The sequence below is a fragment of the Pseudorca crassidens genome, chromosome 2 (genome assembly GCF_039906515.1).
Source record: "Pseudorca crassidens isolate mPseCra1 chromosome 2, mPseCra1.hap1, whole genome shotgun sequence".
Taxonomy (NCBI): Eukaryota; Metazoa; Chordata; class Mammalia; order Artiodactyla; family Delphinidae; genus Pseudorca; species Pseudorca crassidens.
The window spans coordinates 21,666,281-21,685,402 of NC_090297.1; the positions used below are offsets into that span (position 1 = coordinate 21,666,281).

The 19,122-nt window shown below is 40.5% G+C and overlaps 1 protein-coding gene across 3 annotated transcripts; it reads right to left on the reverse strand.

The window, feature by feature from the left end:
• Positions 1–390: 390 nt before the first annotated feature.
• RPA2 (replication protein A2) lies at positions 391–18,796 on the reverse strand. 3 transcript variants are annotated; one of them, XM_067725034.1, is made up of 9 exons: positions 18,448–18,796; positions 18,159–18,265; positions 14,359–14,460; positions 13,326–13,439; positions 8,013–8,087; positions 7,169–7,285; positions 2,521–2,628; positions 2,252–2,346; positions 391–1,095 (listed from the first exon to the last, which is right to left on the reverse strand). In XM_067725034.1, exons 1-9 carry the CDS (start codon positions 18,512–18,514, stop codon positions 1,011–1,013), a joined length of 870 nt encoding a protein of 289 aa, XP_067581135.1. In that variant the 5' UTR covers positions 18,515–18,796; the 3' UTR covers positions 391–1,010. The 3 variants fall into 3 exon arrangements, with proteins under 3 accessions (XP_067581135.1, XP_067581136.1, XP_067581138.1); XM_067725035.1 differs by having other exon boundaries at positions 18,505–18,791; XM_067725037.1 differs by lacking the exon at positions 8,013–8,087 and having other exon boundaries at positions 18,448–18,795.
• Between the last annotated feature and the right edge of the window lie 326 nt (positions 18,797–19,122).

A 19,122-nucleotide genomic window follows, 5' to 3' on the forward strand; every position in this document is an offset into this window, starting at 1 on the left:
GTATCCTATCATGCATTCCATATTCAAATGTATATGCTTTTTTAAACCTGTTTTTAGCCACTGTTCTTTCTTTTAGGCAAAAATCAAGAATGGACATACTTGCAAATGAACATACTGGTTGACTGACTTTTAAGCGTCTGCACAGCTCCCCAGATGGGAACTATCCTGCACGTACAGAAAATAACAACCACATTGTTGTTCACTGTCAGAAACCAAGGGAGTGGAGCCTTCTCCACACAGCTGCTGGTAGATCTCATTTAGAAACACAGTTAAAGCAGTTACAGAACTTTTATTTGCATGTTACACCTCATTAACTTATCTCTGAATTAGCTGAGATGATAAAGTATTAATTATTACAGTGTAAAAAAAAAGAACATTTTTACAAGTTACTGCAATAATAGAACTATTTTATTAAGCATATGAATGTACTTATTTTGTACAAAACACGTATCTTTCTCTCTGCCCCATGAAGCCACCATTCTAGAACCCCATGCTTATAAAAACACACTTTGGGCAGCAATTATGACAAGGTGAAAGAAAGTGCAATTCTTTAAGTAACAACACATAACCACATAACCAAAGTGGGGAACAAAAACAGGCAGAGGTTAGTGGGCTTTGTGGCTAGCTCTCTGCTAGCCACTAGCAGGCCCTAGTCCTGCTCTCAACAGGAAACAATTTAGGCATAAAAACTCCTGAGTATTATTTAAGTAATACCGCCCAACCCTTCTTGGTAGCATCCCTCTTCCAATTCCATTTATCCTGATCTTGTAACTAATTTGTAAGTTCTTTAAGAAATTCCGCCCTGGTTTACATCCCTGTCAGTTGCCCATATCCCTCTGAGCTTCAAAAACACAGAAGAGTAGTAAGTTTCAAAAGGATGTCAATTGAAACCTTTTATAGATGAAACCTACTACCTAGAAGTCAACCTGCCAAATATATGCACAGCTGGAGACGAGAGACTGCATAAAAGGTCCAGCTGGAAAATATCTCGGGTACCCAATTAGATCCAGTTATTCTGCATCTGTGGATTTAAAATGATCATCATCCACAGTGGAATAGATGTGTCCCTCGTTGCTTAGAAAATCCACAGCTTGCCTAGAAAGAGAGAAAAAACCAAATGCAGAAGAAAGGAAACTGCCTTTTGGATATGGCCGAATATGTAAACTTTACTCATTTCCCTACTTTCTATCTTAGCTGACAAGAATTCATGGCCATTTTGCTCATGGAAGGCTCTTGCAGGGAGAAACACCAGTAAAATTACAAAACTGAGGTAATCCTTGGAGACAAAGGCTTTAGGGCTGCCTTGGATGCCTCTCCCAAGTTGTGTAAAGCAAAGAAAATAGGACCTCACTTAAATACCAGTGTAAGCAAACTGAAACCAGGATCTAAAGCTATAGTTCCGGTTACATATAATGTCTCCCAATATAAACAGCTATATAAAAAAATAGCTCCTCACTCATCCACCGACCCTCTCATTCCCCTCTGGGAAATCAAGGTGCAAGAAGGAAAGGAAAGGTCTTTCTAGAAATGGTATGACACCTTCAAATCCTTAAAGGCCCTCAGGGTCAGTGTCAGTAACATATTTAATAAGAGTAACAATTTATAGAGCACCTACTATTGTGACTGACATTCTGCACCTCATCATCACAGTAACTCTAAGATAGGAATTATTATCCTCATCTCATAGGACAGGAAATGGAATTAGACCTGAGTATTCTTTTCTGTCGAGACCTAGAATATCAACTGATTTATAGTAAGAACTATCACAAACACCATAATACTCAGTTTGTTTGATTAGTTCATTAGAATCAGGAAGCTGCTTGTCTAACAGGTTATCAGGACAAGGATGTTGGAAGGACTGTCTAATGGCTTCAGGTCCAGATAGCCTGAGGAACACTGCACACTGGGGACAGCAATGCCAATGCAAATGTACACCTGAGGACTAGGAGCTTAGGATCTCATTCCTCCAGACTAAATTCCACGAGAGGTATCTGGTCAATTTTTGCTCAAAATTACATCCCTTGCACATAATGGTACTTAGTATTTGCTGAATGAAAAATGAATGAGTGAAGTGACAGGCAGCACCATCTTTGTGAGTCCTTTTTCTACTTTTCCATGACTGAACAACTTCGCTTCTGTTAGTCAACAGTTTTTTTTTTTTTTTTAAACTTACTTCTCATTACCGGGAAATCCTGGTGAGGGGAAACGGGTACAATTCTGGAGCCCTAGTTCACAGAAACCAAATACTCACTTGATGGAGGGTACGGTCATGTGTTGGAGCTGATTCTTGAGATCCTGAAAGTTCAATCCTTCAGGCCTTGGGCAAGCCTTAATCAAATTCAGTACCTGAAGATTCAAATCAGAAAGATTTTAGCAACTACTCTGAATCAGCTCCCCTATGTAAGCCAGAATCCCTTTATAGGAAAGAAATGAGTCAGGTACTTAGCACCATTAAGGAAGTAACATAATTTACAACTAACTGTCTGTGTCTTGCATGTCTGGAGCCACTCAGCTGTTTACCTGGTTCTGGGCCACAGTGAGGCCATTTGTTGGCATGAAGCTATTCCCACCAAAGTTCCCAGCTTCACCCATTCCTGGATTGCTGACAGGTGCTCTCCCTGCTGAGGGCTGAATTAAGAAATAAGTTTACAACATTAGTAAATTCACCAATTTAAACACAGTCCTTGCTCTTTTAAATAGCTTAATAAATAGTTTACAAAAAAACAATTTAAGCAGTTTTTTTTTTTTTGGCTGCGCCACACGGCTTGTGGGATATTAGTTCCCTGACTGGGGATTGAACCCAGGCCACGTGAAAGCGTGGTTAGAGTCCTAACCACTGGACTGCCAGGAAATTCCCTAAGCAGAGTTTTCCCAATAACAACTGCTTCCCTTGGAAAGGACAGCTATTATCTAATGAGTATTTCATAGGAAGATAAAGTCATTCTCTGAAGCATATCACATCAAACTGAGAGAAAGGTACTTCCTGGATCCTCCTTTTCTTTTGTGATGTGACAGGAACCAGAGGAAAAATAGCACTGAGAAGAAAATTACTGAGATCTGCTATAGTGGTATCTACCTCTGGTGCTTCAATCATGCAAGCATTTACTGAGTGTCAACTAGGCATGAAGCATTACAAGGAGAGAAAAGGAGACATAGTTCTCATTACCCTCTCTTTTCTTCTTTTTTACCACCAAACTTTTAAAAAATAATAGATTATAGTCACTGTTTACATTTCCCAGCACTATTTGGATTCTCTCCAAATATACCTCTGAAACAGTTCTCACCAAACGTACCAATGCTTATCAACCAACACAGCCAGTAATCCCTTTCAGTTCTCATAACGCTTGACCTCTCAGAAGCAGACACTGCTGACCACACCCCTCTTGAAATGTACCCCTCCTTAGGCTTCCTGACACCATATTCTTCTGGTTCTCCACTTAATTTTCAAACTATACCTTCTCAGTATCCTTTCTCAGCCTCTTTGTCTACCTGTCTTCCAAAAAGCTGATAGTTCTCTCAGGATTTCATCCCAGACCTCCTCCGAGGCCACAAATCCTCGTTACCAACCATCTACTGAAGACCTCCACTTAGCTATCTCACGCACTTCAAAATAAAGTTTACTTTCCTCCCCAAACCTGCTTGCCCTGGTATATTCCATTTCTATTAGTAAGTCCAAGCCCAGTCCTGTAGACCTTGGCCATCTTTGAGTCTCCACTCGCTCACCTCCCACAGCCCGTCACCACAGCCCATTAATACAGCGTTCAGTGGCTCGAATTGATCCTCATCACCCCTGATCTCCTGACTGGTGTCTCAGCTGCAAGTCTCTCCTATTCCAATCAACCCTCCTCACTGCTCCAAGTAATAACTTCTGATCATGTCTCTCCTCCACCTAAAAGCTTTCAGCTGGCTCCCCCTGCCTGTGAAAATAATATAAAACTCCTGGATATTAGACCGACTACAACTAGACATCAAAGTCTGTATTTTATTCTTGACCATCCCCTTTCAACACAGGGAATTCTTGCCAGTCACACACACGCCTCTGACATGTTATTCCATGTCTGGAATGCTCCTCCCCTCATCTGCTTGGGAAACACCCTTCTCATCCTTCAAAGCCCAACTTAATTGTCACTGCCTTTGTGAAGACTTCCCTGACATCTCCCCAGGCCAAAGTTAGTTGTGTTCTTCCTTCTTGGCTCTCACAGCATTTGGCCCATTCCCTCTCATAGTAGCCATCGCACTGTTTGCCTGTCACTTTCTCCCATAAGCCCCTTCAGCTTTGCACAGTGCCTGGTGGGCAGCAGGTGCTCAGTCAATGTTTAATTTATTGAACTGAATAAAGATGACAAAAGATTAAATATGTTAAGTACTCATTACAAGTAAAAGAGCATTGTGGAAGCTCATCAGTGAATCCCATGCAGTCAAGAGACTCATTCATTCAACAAACGTTCATTAGGGCTTCCCTGGTGGCGCAGTGGTTAAGAATCCACCTGCCAGTGCAGGGGACGCGGGTTCGAGCCCCGGTCCGGGAAGATCCCACATGCCGTGGAGCAACTAAGCTCGCGTGCCACAGCTACTAAGCCTGTGCTCTAGTGCCCCTGTGCCACAACTACTGAGCCCACATGCCACAACTACTGAAGCCCGCACGCCTAGAGCCCGTGCTCCGCAACAAGAGAAGTCACCACAATGAGAAGCCTGCGCACTGCAATGAAGAGTAGCCCCCGCTCACCGCAACTAGAGAAAGCCCGCGCACACGCGCACAGCACGGAAGACCCAACGCAGACCAAAAAAAAAAAAAAAAAAAATCATTAAATGCCAATGCTTCGAGGTCATTAAAAAAAACCCCAAAATTCAGTCATGGTCTCCTGTTTTCAAGCTAGATGCCTTCACGTTGCTTGCTGGTGAGACAGAAGTCCTATTTTATGATCCAGTAATACTGAACTGAACGCTATTTCTTCCCTGGATACCTCTGCTGAAATGACCTCATAAACATGCTTCAGGTGCGCCCCTGCTCCCATATGTGTATTTTAAGACTTGGTTTAGGCATCACCTCCTCCAGGAGGCCGTTTTTGATGTCCAGGTCAGGACAGGAAACTCTTCTCTGTGGTTCGACAGCACCCTGCACTTGCCACTCCTCACTGCTTAAGTGATCTGAACCCTCAATGCTTAAGGCAAACTCTTTGAGGGAAAGGATTATTTTATTTACTCCTCAATATAACTGTCTATACTCACAGCTTCCACCCATCCTCACTTTAAAACCATTTTTATCACAGAACATTTGATATATATGTATAGGTTATGAAGTATAGTCATAAAATAAACACCCTAAACTTTCTACCCAGTCCCATTCTTTTTAACCCACATTTCCCCTAACCATTGCTGAAGCCTCTCTTCTGAAGATCCACGTTTCCAAATCCGACGGACCTCTCTCATCACCTTACTTGACTTCTAGGCAGCATTCTACTGTTGAACTCCACTCCCTCCTTAAAGTACTCTTTTCAGAATATTCTACAGAACCACATTTCCTGATATTCCTCCTGCCCAACTGGCAACTTCTCTGACTTTCTCTGGCTCCTGCTGTGCCTCCAGACTCCTAGCTCTGTGTCTCAGAGCTTAGGTCTCTTACCTCTTAACTCACTAGTTACCTCCTCTCATCCAAGGCTTTAAATATCATCCACACAATGACTCCCAATGCTCTCTCTCTACCCCTGACCTCTCCTTTGAGTCCCAGCTTTATACAGTCAGCCGTCCATTCTGGTCTCCATTTGGGTGTCTGACACGTTGCATTTGCTAAGTCCAGAACAGAACTCTGGAGTTTGCCCTTCAAACCTGCTAGCTTCATCTAGTTACTCAAGCCCCAAACCTAGGAGTTATTTTTGTACCCTCTCTTTTCTTTATATCCTGTATCTAAACCATTAAGTCCTGTCAGCTCTACCTTCGAAATGTATTAGAATCCAATCACTTCTTACCCAACTGCTGCTACCATTCCCCAGAATTACTTCTGTTGCTATTGTTGGTGCCTCATAGTCTACTCTCCACACAGCAGCTCAAGTGAGCTTTTAAAAAGGTAAATCAGACCACATCACTTCCCTAGTCAAAACCTTCTAAAGGTTTAGTGTCAATGAGAAAAAAGTAATCCTTACTATGGCCTACAAAGCCCTACATGATCGGGGTCTCGCTCCCTTGGCTACATCCCTGTACCACCTCCCATGTCATTTGCTTCACTCCAGACAGTCTGGCCTTCTTGCTAGTCTCAAGTATGCCAAGCTTGTTCCAGTCTCATGGCTTCTGACACCGCATGGAATGTTCTTCTCTCATTTAAAATTATACCATTCTTATTCCCTCCATCACTGTCTTCTCCTACTCTGCTTAATTTCAGAGTACCTATAACTACCTAAAATTATATATTTGTTTTCTTGTTGATGGTCCATTTCTCTCAAGAATATAAATTTGAGGGCAGACACTTTACCCATCTTGTTCACTGCTTTATTCCCAGGGCCTAGAATAATGATTGGCATATACTAGGCTCAATAAATTGAATGAATGTATCTTTGTATCCCCAGGGCTTAGCAAAGTGCTTGGCACAAAACAAGAGGCAACAGCTCCAGTCCCTCCTACTGTAACCAGTCTTCCACCTTGCCACCAGAATCATCTAAGGGCACTCTAATACTCAGATCAGCAAACCCATTATGTGGTCCTAGATGGACTTGCCAAACTGAATATGTACCACAGAAAATGTTGAGAAATTTCGATATGAAGCAAGAAATATAGTTGCAGGGACAAAATAATGGTGCATAAATAATCCTGTTTAGCCAATAGGTTGGAAGGAAAGCAGCAAAATGCTATCTTAGTTGGGGTTTTTCTCTGAATATGGACTGAAAATCCTGAAGCTAAGAGCTCAGCTGATAATTATGTGTCTACACTTGAAGCTTGTCTTGGCCTCAGCCATCCAAGCCACCGGGGTTAGAGGAACTTGTAATTTTGAGAGGAAAGTGTTTCATCAGGAATAAAATAACACAGCAAAGCTCATGGAGAAAATTTTTTTTGAGGACTGAATGATGACTTTCTTGTGGCTCAATCTTCAAAATGTCAAGGAAATCAAAGCCGGAGCACAGAAGTGGTTTAGGTTTTTTCAGGGAAGAGAAAAAACGACGAGAATGAAGCTGCTCACCTGGCTGTTAGACTTGCTGAGCATCATGTGTGCATTGACTACTTCCAGAATATGTGTGGTAAACTCATTCATATCCTCCAGGGGCATGATCTTAAAGGCTACCAGGCTTTTCTTGTTCTATTAAAATAAAGAGAGAAATGTGAACAAATAATGAGCACATTCAAGTCAATTTCAGGTCAAAACATTGTGGCTCCTTTCTCGGTTATAGTATTTTACTAACTGAGGAAAATGTGTTATATACTGAAAATTTTTAACTCAGAGTTAATCCAAAAACAGTCAATGAAATATAGTCAAAAGAACAAAACTAGCACAGAGATGTTCAATGACTTTCCCAGGGTTATACAACCAGAGTCTAGTCTCCAAATCCAGTGTCCGCCTTCTACACCTAATGAATGCCATAGATGGCAACTGTAGGCTGAGATCTTGTTCTTTCTCTACCTTTCTGTTTGTTTTATATTGAGGAAACCCATTATTTCCTTTTGAAGAAGAAAATAATGAATTAACTTCAATATAACTCCCATTAAACATAGAGACTTACTAAGTCTTAAGTATCCTAAACTTAGGCATGACCCCAGAAACTGCTTCATGCAGATACATTTTTTTTTCCCCCCCGTACGCGGGCCTCTCACTAATGTGGCCACTCCCGTTGCGGAGCACAGACTCCAGATGCGCAGGCCCAGTGGCCATGGCTCACAGGCCCAGCCGCTCCGCGGCACGTGGGATTCTCCCGAACTGAGGCACGAACCCGTGTCCCCTGAATCGGCAGGCGGACTCTCAATCTCTGCGCCACCAGGCAAGCCCCATGCAGATACATTTTAACTGTCGTTTTTTTTCCTGACTTTACCTGAAAAGATCTCAGATGACCAGCCACTTTCACATATGTTTCTGGAGGAACCACAGTGTTTTCACTGCTGGCATCCTAACAGAAAAAATACAAACACACCACTTAGGTTTTAGTGATGCTGGTGAAAGCCTCTTCAAAATTTCTAAATTATGTACAGAAAGAGAAAGTTACAAAGTAAGAGCTAAAGGATCCTAATGTAGCACTACCTAGTTTGCCCTGCCTTTTAGAATTTAATTTTTAAAAAATAAAACCAGGAATTAGAATAAAAATATCCAAGTTCTATGCTATGCACATCAAAAAACAAGCAAACGATTATGGTACTCTCATTCAGTGTTCTTAGGCACACAACTTTCTGGTGGACATACTTATTGGCATAGCAACTGTACTTTTAGAAATTTAAGAAAATAAAGAACATGTATTAAGATTTAGCTTTAATATGGTCAACTAATCTATGACAAAGGTGACAAGGATATACAATGGAGGAAAGACAGTTGCTTCAATAAGTGGTGCTGGGAAAACTGGACAGCTACATGTAAAAGAATGAAATTAGAACACTCCCTAACACCATACACAAAAATAAATTCAAAATGGATTAAAGATCTAAATGTAAGGCCAGACACTATAAAACTCTTAGAGGAAAACATAGGAAGAACACTTTTTGACATAAATCACAGCAAGTTCTTTTTTGATCGACCTCCTAGAGTAATGGAAATAAAAACAAAAATAAACAAATGGGACCTAATGAAACTTAAAAGCTTTTGCAAAGCAAAGGAAACTACAAACAGGACGAAAAGACAACCCTCAGAATGGGAGAAAATATTTCCAGATGAAAGATTCATCTCCAAAATATATAAACAGCTCATGCAGCTCAATATTAAAAAAACAAACAACCCAATCCAAAAATGGGCAGAAGACCTAAATAGACATTTCTCCAAAGAAGACATACAGATGGCCAAGAAGCACATGAAAAGCTGCTCAACATCACTAATTATTAGAGAAATGCAAATCAAAACTACAATGAGGTATCACCTCACACCAGTTAGAATGGGTATCATCAGAAAATCTACAAACAACAAATGCTGGAGAGGGTGTGGAGAAAAGGGAACCCTCTTGCACTATTGGTGGGAATGTAAACGGATACAGCCACTATGGAGAACAGTACAGAGGTTCCTTCAAAACCTAAAAATAGAATTACCATATGACCCAGCAATCCCACCACTGGGCATATACCCAGAGAAAATCATAATTCAAAAAGACACATGCACCCCAGTGTTCACTGCAGCACTATTTATAAGAGCCAGGTCATAGAAGCAACCTAAATGCCCATAGATAGACGAATGGATAAAGAAGATATGGTACACATATACAATGGAATATTACTCAGACATAAAAATGAACGAAATTGGGTCACGTGTAGAGATGTGGATGGATCTAGAGACTGTCATACAGAGTGAAGTAAGTCAGAAAGAGAAAAACAAATATCGTATATTAACGCATGTATGGGGAACCTAGAAAAATGGTACAGATGAACCGGTTTGCAGGGCAGAAATTGAGACACAGATGTAGAGAGCAAACGTATGGACACCAAGCGGGGAAAGTGGCTGGGGGGTGGTGGTGGTGGTGTGATGAATTGGGCGATTGGGATTGACATGTATACACTGATGTGTATAAAATGGATGACTAATAAGAACCTGCTGTATAAAAAAATAAATAAAATAAAATTCAAAAAGAGATTTAGCTTTAGGAGTATTCATCACAGCATAGTTTTGAATACTAAAACATTTAAAACAACCTACATATCCAACAAAAGGTGCACATTTGTATAATGGATTAGTTTATACTGCTGCAAATGATAACGCAGAATTCTATTCATTGTCTGTGAAGACCTGCTGTGACTCATGGAAAAAAGCTTATTTCCCACAAGGGGAAACATATACATCAAAACGTTAACAAAAGTTAACTTGGATAATTATAAATGATTTTAATATTTCTTTTTGGGTTTTCTAGACTATGTACCTATTATTAATAAGAAAAATACATAAGCTGACTCAAAGCTCTTTTTGATTATAAAATACACGACTATAAAAAAACGAGAATATAGAATGTATGTGTTTAAAACTAAAAAACACCCCAATTCCCATTACCTGGAGATTATCAACTATTTGCATTTCACTCTACCTAGTATTTTACATAGCTGTATATATACCACAGATAAAAGTTTGTATTCTCTCAAAGAACATTTTAAAACAAGTTGGAACTAACACAACATTATAAATCAACTATACTGCAATAAAAATTAAAAACAAACTCTTGCAAAAAGTAAAGCTGGATCTATACTTCTCTCCTTTTACCAAAATACATCATTTAATTATAAAAAGACTTAATCATATATAGAGATATAAAAAGAAACCACAGAAATTATAGAAGGAAACATGAATTGAAAAATAATCTGAAACAAGGAAAAGCTTTTCAAAGTCAAAAGACAAACTAGAGAAGTCATATAATTATGATAAGAGGTTAATATTTTTCAGGCTCTTGCAAACAAAAATAAATATCCAAACACTCCTGGGGAATCAAAGGACTTTAGACAACTAAAAATCCACCCACAAATTAACACTGAATAAAGTTAAAAAAAAAAAATCCAATCTCTCTAAAACCAAAGAATTACGCACAAAAAATGAGAAAATTCTCAATGACAAGACTATTTTTAAACTATGATACAAAAATTTAAGACTCATAAAACCTACTGTTAGGGTGTGGAGAACTAATGGGGAACTCTCATGCACTAAGTAAATTGGTACCTATATGGAAGGCAATAAAAAATGTAAAAACGTAAATGTAAGATTAACCAAAAAAGAAAGTAGAAACATGTAAAATGTGTATTTCCTCCAGAAAACCTAGTTTAAATTGATCTTAAGGAGATTATCTCAATCATGAAGAGATGTACACAAAGATACTCACCGCTGCATTGTCTATAATAACAAATGATGGAAATAAGCTAAATGTTTCCTGACTGGGTCTATAAGTAAGGGATGATATATCCTTATGATGGAATAGGCAGTCACCAAAATTGATGATGTAAATTTGTATTTATTGACATTAAGAAATCAGTTCCACTACATAGTTTTGAGCGAAAAGAGCAGATTATAGAGCAGTTGCATATCATATTATCCTTTATGTAAAACTGTAAGCATACATCTCATATATGTACAGATATGCAGAGAGAAATGTCTGAAAGGGTATTTCCCAAAATGTGTTGTAACAGTAGTCATCTTTTGGATGTGGGATTTCAGGGGATCTTTAAATGTTTATAAGTGAGCACCATACATTTTGTATGAGCGTGCAGTATTAGGCATCTCTAGTAACTACCTTCCCCCTTGATGGCAGGGACTGTGTCTTTTGCATTCTTTGTCTACCTGGAACCAAGCAGTCTGGTTCAGAATCAGTGCTCCAATAACAACTGTTGAATGAATTCTCCTGTATTTTTCTGAGGTCCAAAAAATAAAGAATGAATAACTATCAAGTTAATTCTTCACAGACGACTTGTGGTTTTTGAAGCGAAAATAGCATACAAAGTATGCATTATCCAAATGTTCTATAATGAATGTATTTTAAAAACAACATAAAAAACCAAGAGGCCTCTGCCCAATTAAAAAATAAAAAGGGGGCTTCCCTGGTGGCACAGTGGTTAAGAATCTGCCTGCCAATGCAGGGGACACAGGTTCGATTCCTGGCCCAGGAAGATCCCACATGCTGCGGAGCAACTAAGCCCATGTACCACAACTACTGAGCCTGTGCTCTAGAGCCCGTGAGCCATAACTACTGAGCCCACATGCCACAGTTACTGAATCCCATGTGCCTAGAGCCCGTGCTCGCAACGAGAGAAGCCACGACATGAGAAACCCGCGCATCACAACAAAGAGTAGCTCCCGCTCGCCGCAACTAGAGAAAGCCCGCGCACAGCAACAAAGACCTAACACAGCTAAATAAATAAATAAATTTTTAAAAATAATTAAAAAAAATAAAAAGGGTAAAAGGAATATATTTTCTTTAAGTCTATTTTCTGCATGTTTATACATATACTCATATATATGTTGCTTTGCAAAAATGGGGCCACACCATGCTTACTACCTTTTTTTTTTTTTTTTTTTGCGGTATGCGGGCCTCTCACTGTTGTGGCCTCTCCTGCTGCGGAGCACAGGCTCAGTGGCCATGGCTCACGGGCCCAGCTGCTCCGCAGCATGTGGGAACTTCCCGGACTGGGGCATGAACCCGTGTCCCCTGCATCGGCAGGCGGACTCTCAACCACTGCGCCACCAGGGAAGCCCCATACTACCTTTAACATGCTCTTTTCCTCTCAACAATTTATGGTAAACAATTCTTTGTGACAATACATACATTTCTACATCATTTGCAGTATTTTAAAAAATATACCAGGATTTAATTAATAATATCCTACTGCTAACATTGAGATTCCTTTTAGTTTTCCATTATTATAAATAATGATGATCAACAATCTTACAACTGAATCTTTGCGTGTATTTTTAATTATTCCTGAATGCAAATTTCTGGCAGTGGAGTGGTCAACATTTCTGAGATGATTTTGATCATCGGCTGATTTTTGAGAAAGGTGATGCTCATAACATCAAGGTAGGGCGGTATCCACTTCCCCAGACAAACAGTGACAATTCACTCCATAAAAAAGCGCCTACTGCTCTCAATAGAAGTGGACATTGCCATTCTCTTTTCTCCTTTGCCAATTTAATAAACTAAAAATGGTATCTTAATGTTAAGTAAACTTGCTTTTCTTATTGTTGTTGCAATTTGTATTTCATCTATTATGAATTACTTGTGCATTTCTTTGCCCGTTTTCCTAAGGTGTGGTTGCTTTTTCCTTTTTGCTTTGTAAGAACTTTCAATAATTGAAAATTTTAAATGTTCGTAATATTTTGCAAAAAATTTTCCCACTAATTTAAATAATATTTACTCAGGGCCCACTATGTAACTGGCACTGTTCTAGGTGCTAGGGATACAGTGCCTACATAAAAATCCTTGTTCTCACAGAGTTTACATTCTAGTGTGTCCCGTCACTTGCCCTTTAACTTCGTTTATAGTATTTTGGGAAGTTTAAAAGAGTTTAAATTTTTTATGACATCAAATGTATTGGCCTTTAATGTTAGGGTTTCTGCCTTTGATGTCTTGCTTATGTTTTATTTTTATAATAAGATCCACCTTTAAAAAGTAAGACTAAAAAAGTTCAACATCTCCAAAGTCCCAGAGTAACCCCACCCTGATTCAAAACCAACTACTTACATCTGTGTCAACCCACTGGCGAACATCCATGGGTGCAGCCGTCATGTCATCTATTTTGTAAACAATGTTGGTTGCAGCCTTCTCTGCATTTCTGATTATCCCCACAATAGTGACCTAGACCAGAAGAAAAAAAAATTTGGTTTTCTTGGAAACCAAAGCAACACTTAGTATTTTCTTAAAAATATTTATTTATTTATTTATTTGGCTGCACTGGGTCTTAGCTGTGGCACGTGGTATCTTCATTGCAGCATGCGGGATCTTTAGTTGTGGCACATAGGCTCTTAGTTACGGCATGCAGGATCTAGTTCCCTGACCAGGGATTGAACTTGGGCCCCCTGCATTGGGAGCATGGAATCTTAACCACTGGACCACCAGGGAAGTCCCTATGTTTTTTTTTCATAAATTTATTTATTTTAGGCTGCATTGGGTCTTCATTGCTGCGCGCAGGCTTTCTCTAGTTGCAGTGAGTGGGGGCTACTTTTTGTTGCAGTGCGTGGGCTTCTCATTGCGGTGGCTTCTCTCGTTGCGGAGTATGGGCTCTAGGCGCACGGGCTTCAGTAGTTGTGGCTCGCGGGCTCTAGAGCACAGGCTCAGTAGTTGTGGCGCACAGGCTTAGCTGCTCCACAGCATGTGGGATCTTCTCAGACCAGGGCTTGAACCCGTGTCCCCTGCACTGAGGCGGATTCTTAACCACTGCGCCACCAGGGACGTCCCCTATGTGTTTATTTATTTTTTTTGTGGTAAGCAGGCCTCTCACTGTTGTAGCCTCTCCCGTTGCAGAGCACTGACTCCGGACGCGCAGGCTCAGCGGCCATGGCTCACGGGCCCAGCCGCTCCGCAGCATGTGGGATCTTCCCGGACCGGGGCACGAACCCGTGTCCCCTGCATCGGCAGGCGGACTCTCAACCACTGCGCCACCAGGGAGGCCCACCCCTATGTATTTTCACCCCTATGTATTTTGTTGAGATGTTAGTTTTATCTCATTCTTCATTCCTATGATTAAGTGACTCTTCCACAAATTATTTTTACTTACCTGTGAAATCTCAACATTTCCAATTCTGAACACTTCATCAACCAGAGTAGCAGAAAGCAGCTGAGATATGGTACAGGGTACAATATGCTGAGCTCGGGCTCTCTGAAAAAGAAGTATGCATACATCCAATTAAGAAAATAATAACTACTGTTCATTTAGCACCTGCTATGTGCCAAGCACTTTACATATATTATAACATTGAATCTTCAAAATGCACCTCATTATCCCTGCTTCACAGAGATGAAAACCAGGGTTATATAGCTAACAAATGCCACACTTTAGATTTCAAACCCAGGCTTGTCTGACTCCAAAGCTCCTGATGAATGGATAAGTTTGTGCGGTACTAGGGATCACCAAAATGAGTAGGCCAGAGTGCAAACAGCATAAGGAAGATGACCTGCTTCTGGAACAGACTTTTAAAGGAAACCCCACCTTTAGGAGCTGGCTTTTTATCACAGATGAGATGGTACTCAGAAGGGGTTTGAGAGATGGCCAGCAGAGACAGAACATTGGAGTTGTTCTAACTCTCATGATAAAATATAACAGAAAGTTAGAGGTACAGCTTTAGGATAGATGTTCTGACAATCAAATGTGAGTATGGGGAAAATGGGATAAGGGCTTGGCCACACTGGACATCTTAAAGGAAAGGGACAGGAGGTAATGGGCAGAAGAGGACACCCAAATCACATCCAGAAGCAGCCTAACACCAGCATAAATTCTTATTTTTGCCTACCACTGGGCAGAGGTTGTTTGGGGAACATAAAAATGAGTAGAATGGAATAGGATTTGCCTTCAACATACTCCTAACTTAGGGGAGGTAAAAATGTAAATAACGAGCCTGATCTTGATACACTATAGAATGAGATGCTCTATGTAGGATCTCGGAAATATTTTTGGCAATTTCAAGAAGAGGGAGCATTTAGGCTGGACCTTGAAGCACAAGAATTTCGACAGTGAAAAAATAGTGGGTAGGGAATATGCATTATAGGCTGAGGGCAAACATGCACTCTCATACACTCTTAGAGGGACCATGTACAAGATGGAAAAAGCATGGTGGATTAAAGATTACGGTTCTTCCTGTTGGAGATCAACAGGATGTAACCCAGTAACTGTTCCACATGTAAGACTGAACATAGCAGACTCTTGGTCTTCATGGATTTAGCAGTTGAAGCTTATCCCTGAAGGTCCATGATACTCGCAACATTTCACTTTGCTGAAGCCTAATTTTGAATGGTGAGTACTGCCAGGATGGTAGAAAGTAAGCCTAGCCAACTACCAGCACACATGTCACAACAGGCAGCAGCCAAGCTTGAGTGTAAAGATTATGGCTCTACCACTCAGGAGCAGTGTGTTCTTGGTCACATTTCTCTATTCATCTGTACCTCAGTTTCCTCATCTATAAAACTAGGAATAATAAAATCATTAAAAATCATTATGAAAATTAAATATATGGTGAAGTACCTAGAATAACTGGCACACTGTAAGCACTCAATAAACATTAGGAATTATTAGGTCAGCTATTGTTCCTCACTCTTTATAGCTGCAATAGCTTTTAACAAGGATATAAAGGAATCAACTGTTTTTCAATTTTACTTTATAGTATTTTATAAGTGAAGTTATATGCTATATTAGTATTTATATATTTAAAATTTGCTGAGGTCCCAGGATTTAGCTCTCATAATCTACTATACAGTTTTCACCTATCACACCTGAGATTTTCATTGTATCTTCAGCATAAGAAAACTAAGAGCCACTGTGGTAACAGCAGCAAGAATATGGGCTTTGGAGCCAGAAAGTCCTACAGACCTGTGTACAAATCCCAGCTCCACAGCCCTGGACACACCACCACCTATTCTATAAAATGAGGATATCTACCTTTTGAGTTGTAAATGAAATATATAATGTATATGAAAATGCTAATCCCAAGCACCACATGTAGTAGGTATTCAATAAATATTATTACTCCTCAGGGAAAAAAGTTACAGATGGGTAATTATTGAGGTGTTAGTAAATACCTTCAAATTCATCTCAAATCACAGCAAGTTCTTGTTTTTTAATGAGCACCTATTATGTGCCAAGAACTGATCACAAAGAGTTTCCAGTTTGTTCCAAAGAGATTCACAGAGAGGGTGTCAGCACAAGTACTGCTATGTTTAATTCTGAAAAAAATTCTTTTCTAGCTGACTATGAACCACTGGCTACTCTGACAGTACTATAAAAAACTCACCATTTTTAAAGGCAAAACATGGTATTAGAAATTTCACATGATTCAATCAAATATAACAGGTTTATAGTCAAAGCAGGAAACATTTTAGACAGAGTGTTTATCTAATTTACTGTGGAAAAGGCACTAGATTTAAACATAAAAAGACCTGGGTTTGAAACTCCAGTTTATAACCATCATTGTTCTCTGAAAAGCAGTCTTAATACACAGCCCCAGGGAGGGATACTGAGATTAAGAATTCTAACAACCAGAATGAAGAAAAATAGTTAAGATAAAGGAGAAAAGATGAGAACCAATGATCTATCTTTTGTTTTTTCCTTTACAGCCTCAAGGAAGACAAAGTTAGAGGACTTGGAGTCCCCTCTGGTCTTCCTGGGAAAAAGAAAATTACAATAGACAGAAGTTGCTCATCAGATTTTGGATTTGTGCAGCATCAATGTGTGGACTAACTAGCTATGCAAGCTCAGGTGTCCCTTAATCTCCCTGAGCCTCTGTTGTGCAATGCAGTAAATAATAATTAACTCACAGGATTATATAAAATAATCATATGAAAAATATAAAGCAATGCCCAAATGTATGGGAATTATCAATGGATTTTTTTCCCACTGACACACCCTTGTGAATTACCAGTTTAGGTAAAAGCTTATCAACCTGGACATAAAACACAGAAGCTACTAATACTGAATCTTAACACCAAATCCTATATTTTTTAAAGGATGAAATCAACAGCAGCTATTAAATTGAAACTCATTTCTGAAAGAGTGAATAACAAGCATTTGGACAGCTTTTTACAGATCACTTTCCTATACATTACCTCATTTATCAATTCTCAGAACCACCCTGGGACATGAGTAGTACTAGTACTATTATCAGATGAGAAAAATCAAGGGCCACCAAAACCAGCAGTGGAAGCTGCTTCGCTAAACTCACACCACCAGTTAAAAGGCAAAGTTGATTCTGGACACCACGTACTCTGGCTCCAATGCTCAGGTTCTTTTTAATAATACTCTCTGGGACCATTTACTGAAAGCAACTCTGGGGCAGGTGTAATTATATATATATCATAATATTAAGTCTCACAACAACCTCGTAAGGTATCTATTATTAATCCCATTTAGTAGGTGCCAAACAGATTTCCAAGAAGGTATCATTTGTCCAATGATACCCTGCAAGGAGTGTCAGAGCAATGGTGGATCATAGATCCACTAGACTTCAAAGACCATGTTCTTTCCACCGCATTAGAGCACCTCATTACATTTCATGTAAAAACGACTTCCAATACATGAAGAATGTAAACTAGGCTATACAAACAAGTTCACTTTTCCCACAAGGTTGATTTCATTAGTTCTATTGGTAAATTTCAAAATAAAGGCAAGGAAACAATGGATGCAAAATTAGGGGAATTTCATTTTTCAAAATTACAGCACTCAATTATAAGATTCGAAAAGATAATAATTGACAATTATCGCATCAGCTCAAGTTTAACACCCTTCCTTCATCGCATAAATTTTCTCTCACAGATGAGTCAGTAGCTTCCGGACAGTATAAGATAAAACGAAGTACGCTTTCAACCTACAGATTTCTTTTCGGCCTGGGAAGGTGTCGGTGATCCAAAGCCCCCAGGGGACTGTGTGTAGCTTCCGGTTCCCCCAAAAGAGGAACTGCTATAGCTTTCAAATCCACCTGGTTTTAAACAACAACGGTATTAATACCTGTTCCGCCCTCCAAGCCTCTGAAAAATCCACAGGACCCCCAGACTTCACCCTAGCCACTTCCAGCGTCTCCTTAACCTCCCCCCGACCCCGCACGCCCCCGCGGCCGGCCCCCGCCCCTCCCCCACCCCCGCCGCCACAGGCCTCTCCCACCCAGCCCCTTGCTAAATCCTTCTTGCGGGTCTCGTAATCCGCCCCACTCATCATTACTGGTCCACATCTTCGTCACGATTCCCTCAGGAAAGAGTTGCACAAGGTTCCGGTCTGGTGCGTTCCCCTAACCGCCTCCGAGCCCTGAGGCGGCCGCTCCGCTATATCTACTTTTCGCAGGAGCCACAAACTCCTTCCCGCGAAAGACGGAGCCAGTCAGCAGCCAGAACTCTTCTCGCTTCAGCCAATCAGTGCTCACGAATCTTACGCCTTTTCCCGTCTTCTCCAGCCGCGCTCCCGAAAACGCGCACTCTGCTCCCGGGAGGGTAGGAAGCCTCTGCGGCCATCGTTACTAAGGGCAAAAAAGACTGCGCAAGCGGAAGTAAGGCTGAGGGACGTTGTGATAGGACGGTGTCTCGAAAAAATAACCAATCAAGATGATATTTCCGCTCCTCTGGCCGTGTCACCCCCCGTGACACCTTACATCACTTCCTTTGTACGGCCTCCTCCTGTTCCCGCCAAATTCTTCCCAAGCGACGCCTTAATCTAAAGGGTTGTAGTAGAATTCCTGCTTCCGCATCTGGGCCTGGCGATCACGCAGCATTTGCGCACCCGGGGAAGTCAGTACTGGCTTCACGGCACCTCGTGGAGTTGCATGTTATTTTCCTTAAAAAGCCA

Excerpts from the sequence above, each read along its gene's own strand:
- RPA2 (XM_067725034.1), bottom strand. The coding sequence starts at position 18,514 with ATGTGGACCAGTAATGATGAGTGGGGCGGATTACGAGACCCGCAAGAA. Across the intron at positions 14,461-18,158 it reads CCCAGGCCGAAAAGAAATCT|AGAGCCCGAGCTCAGCATAT; the intron begins GTAGGTTGAAAG and ends CTTCTTTTTCAG. Across the intron at positions 7,286-8,012 it reads GTCATCTGAGATCTTTTCAG|AACAAGAAAAGCCTGGTAGC; the intron begins GTAAAGTCAGGA and ends TTATTTTAATAG.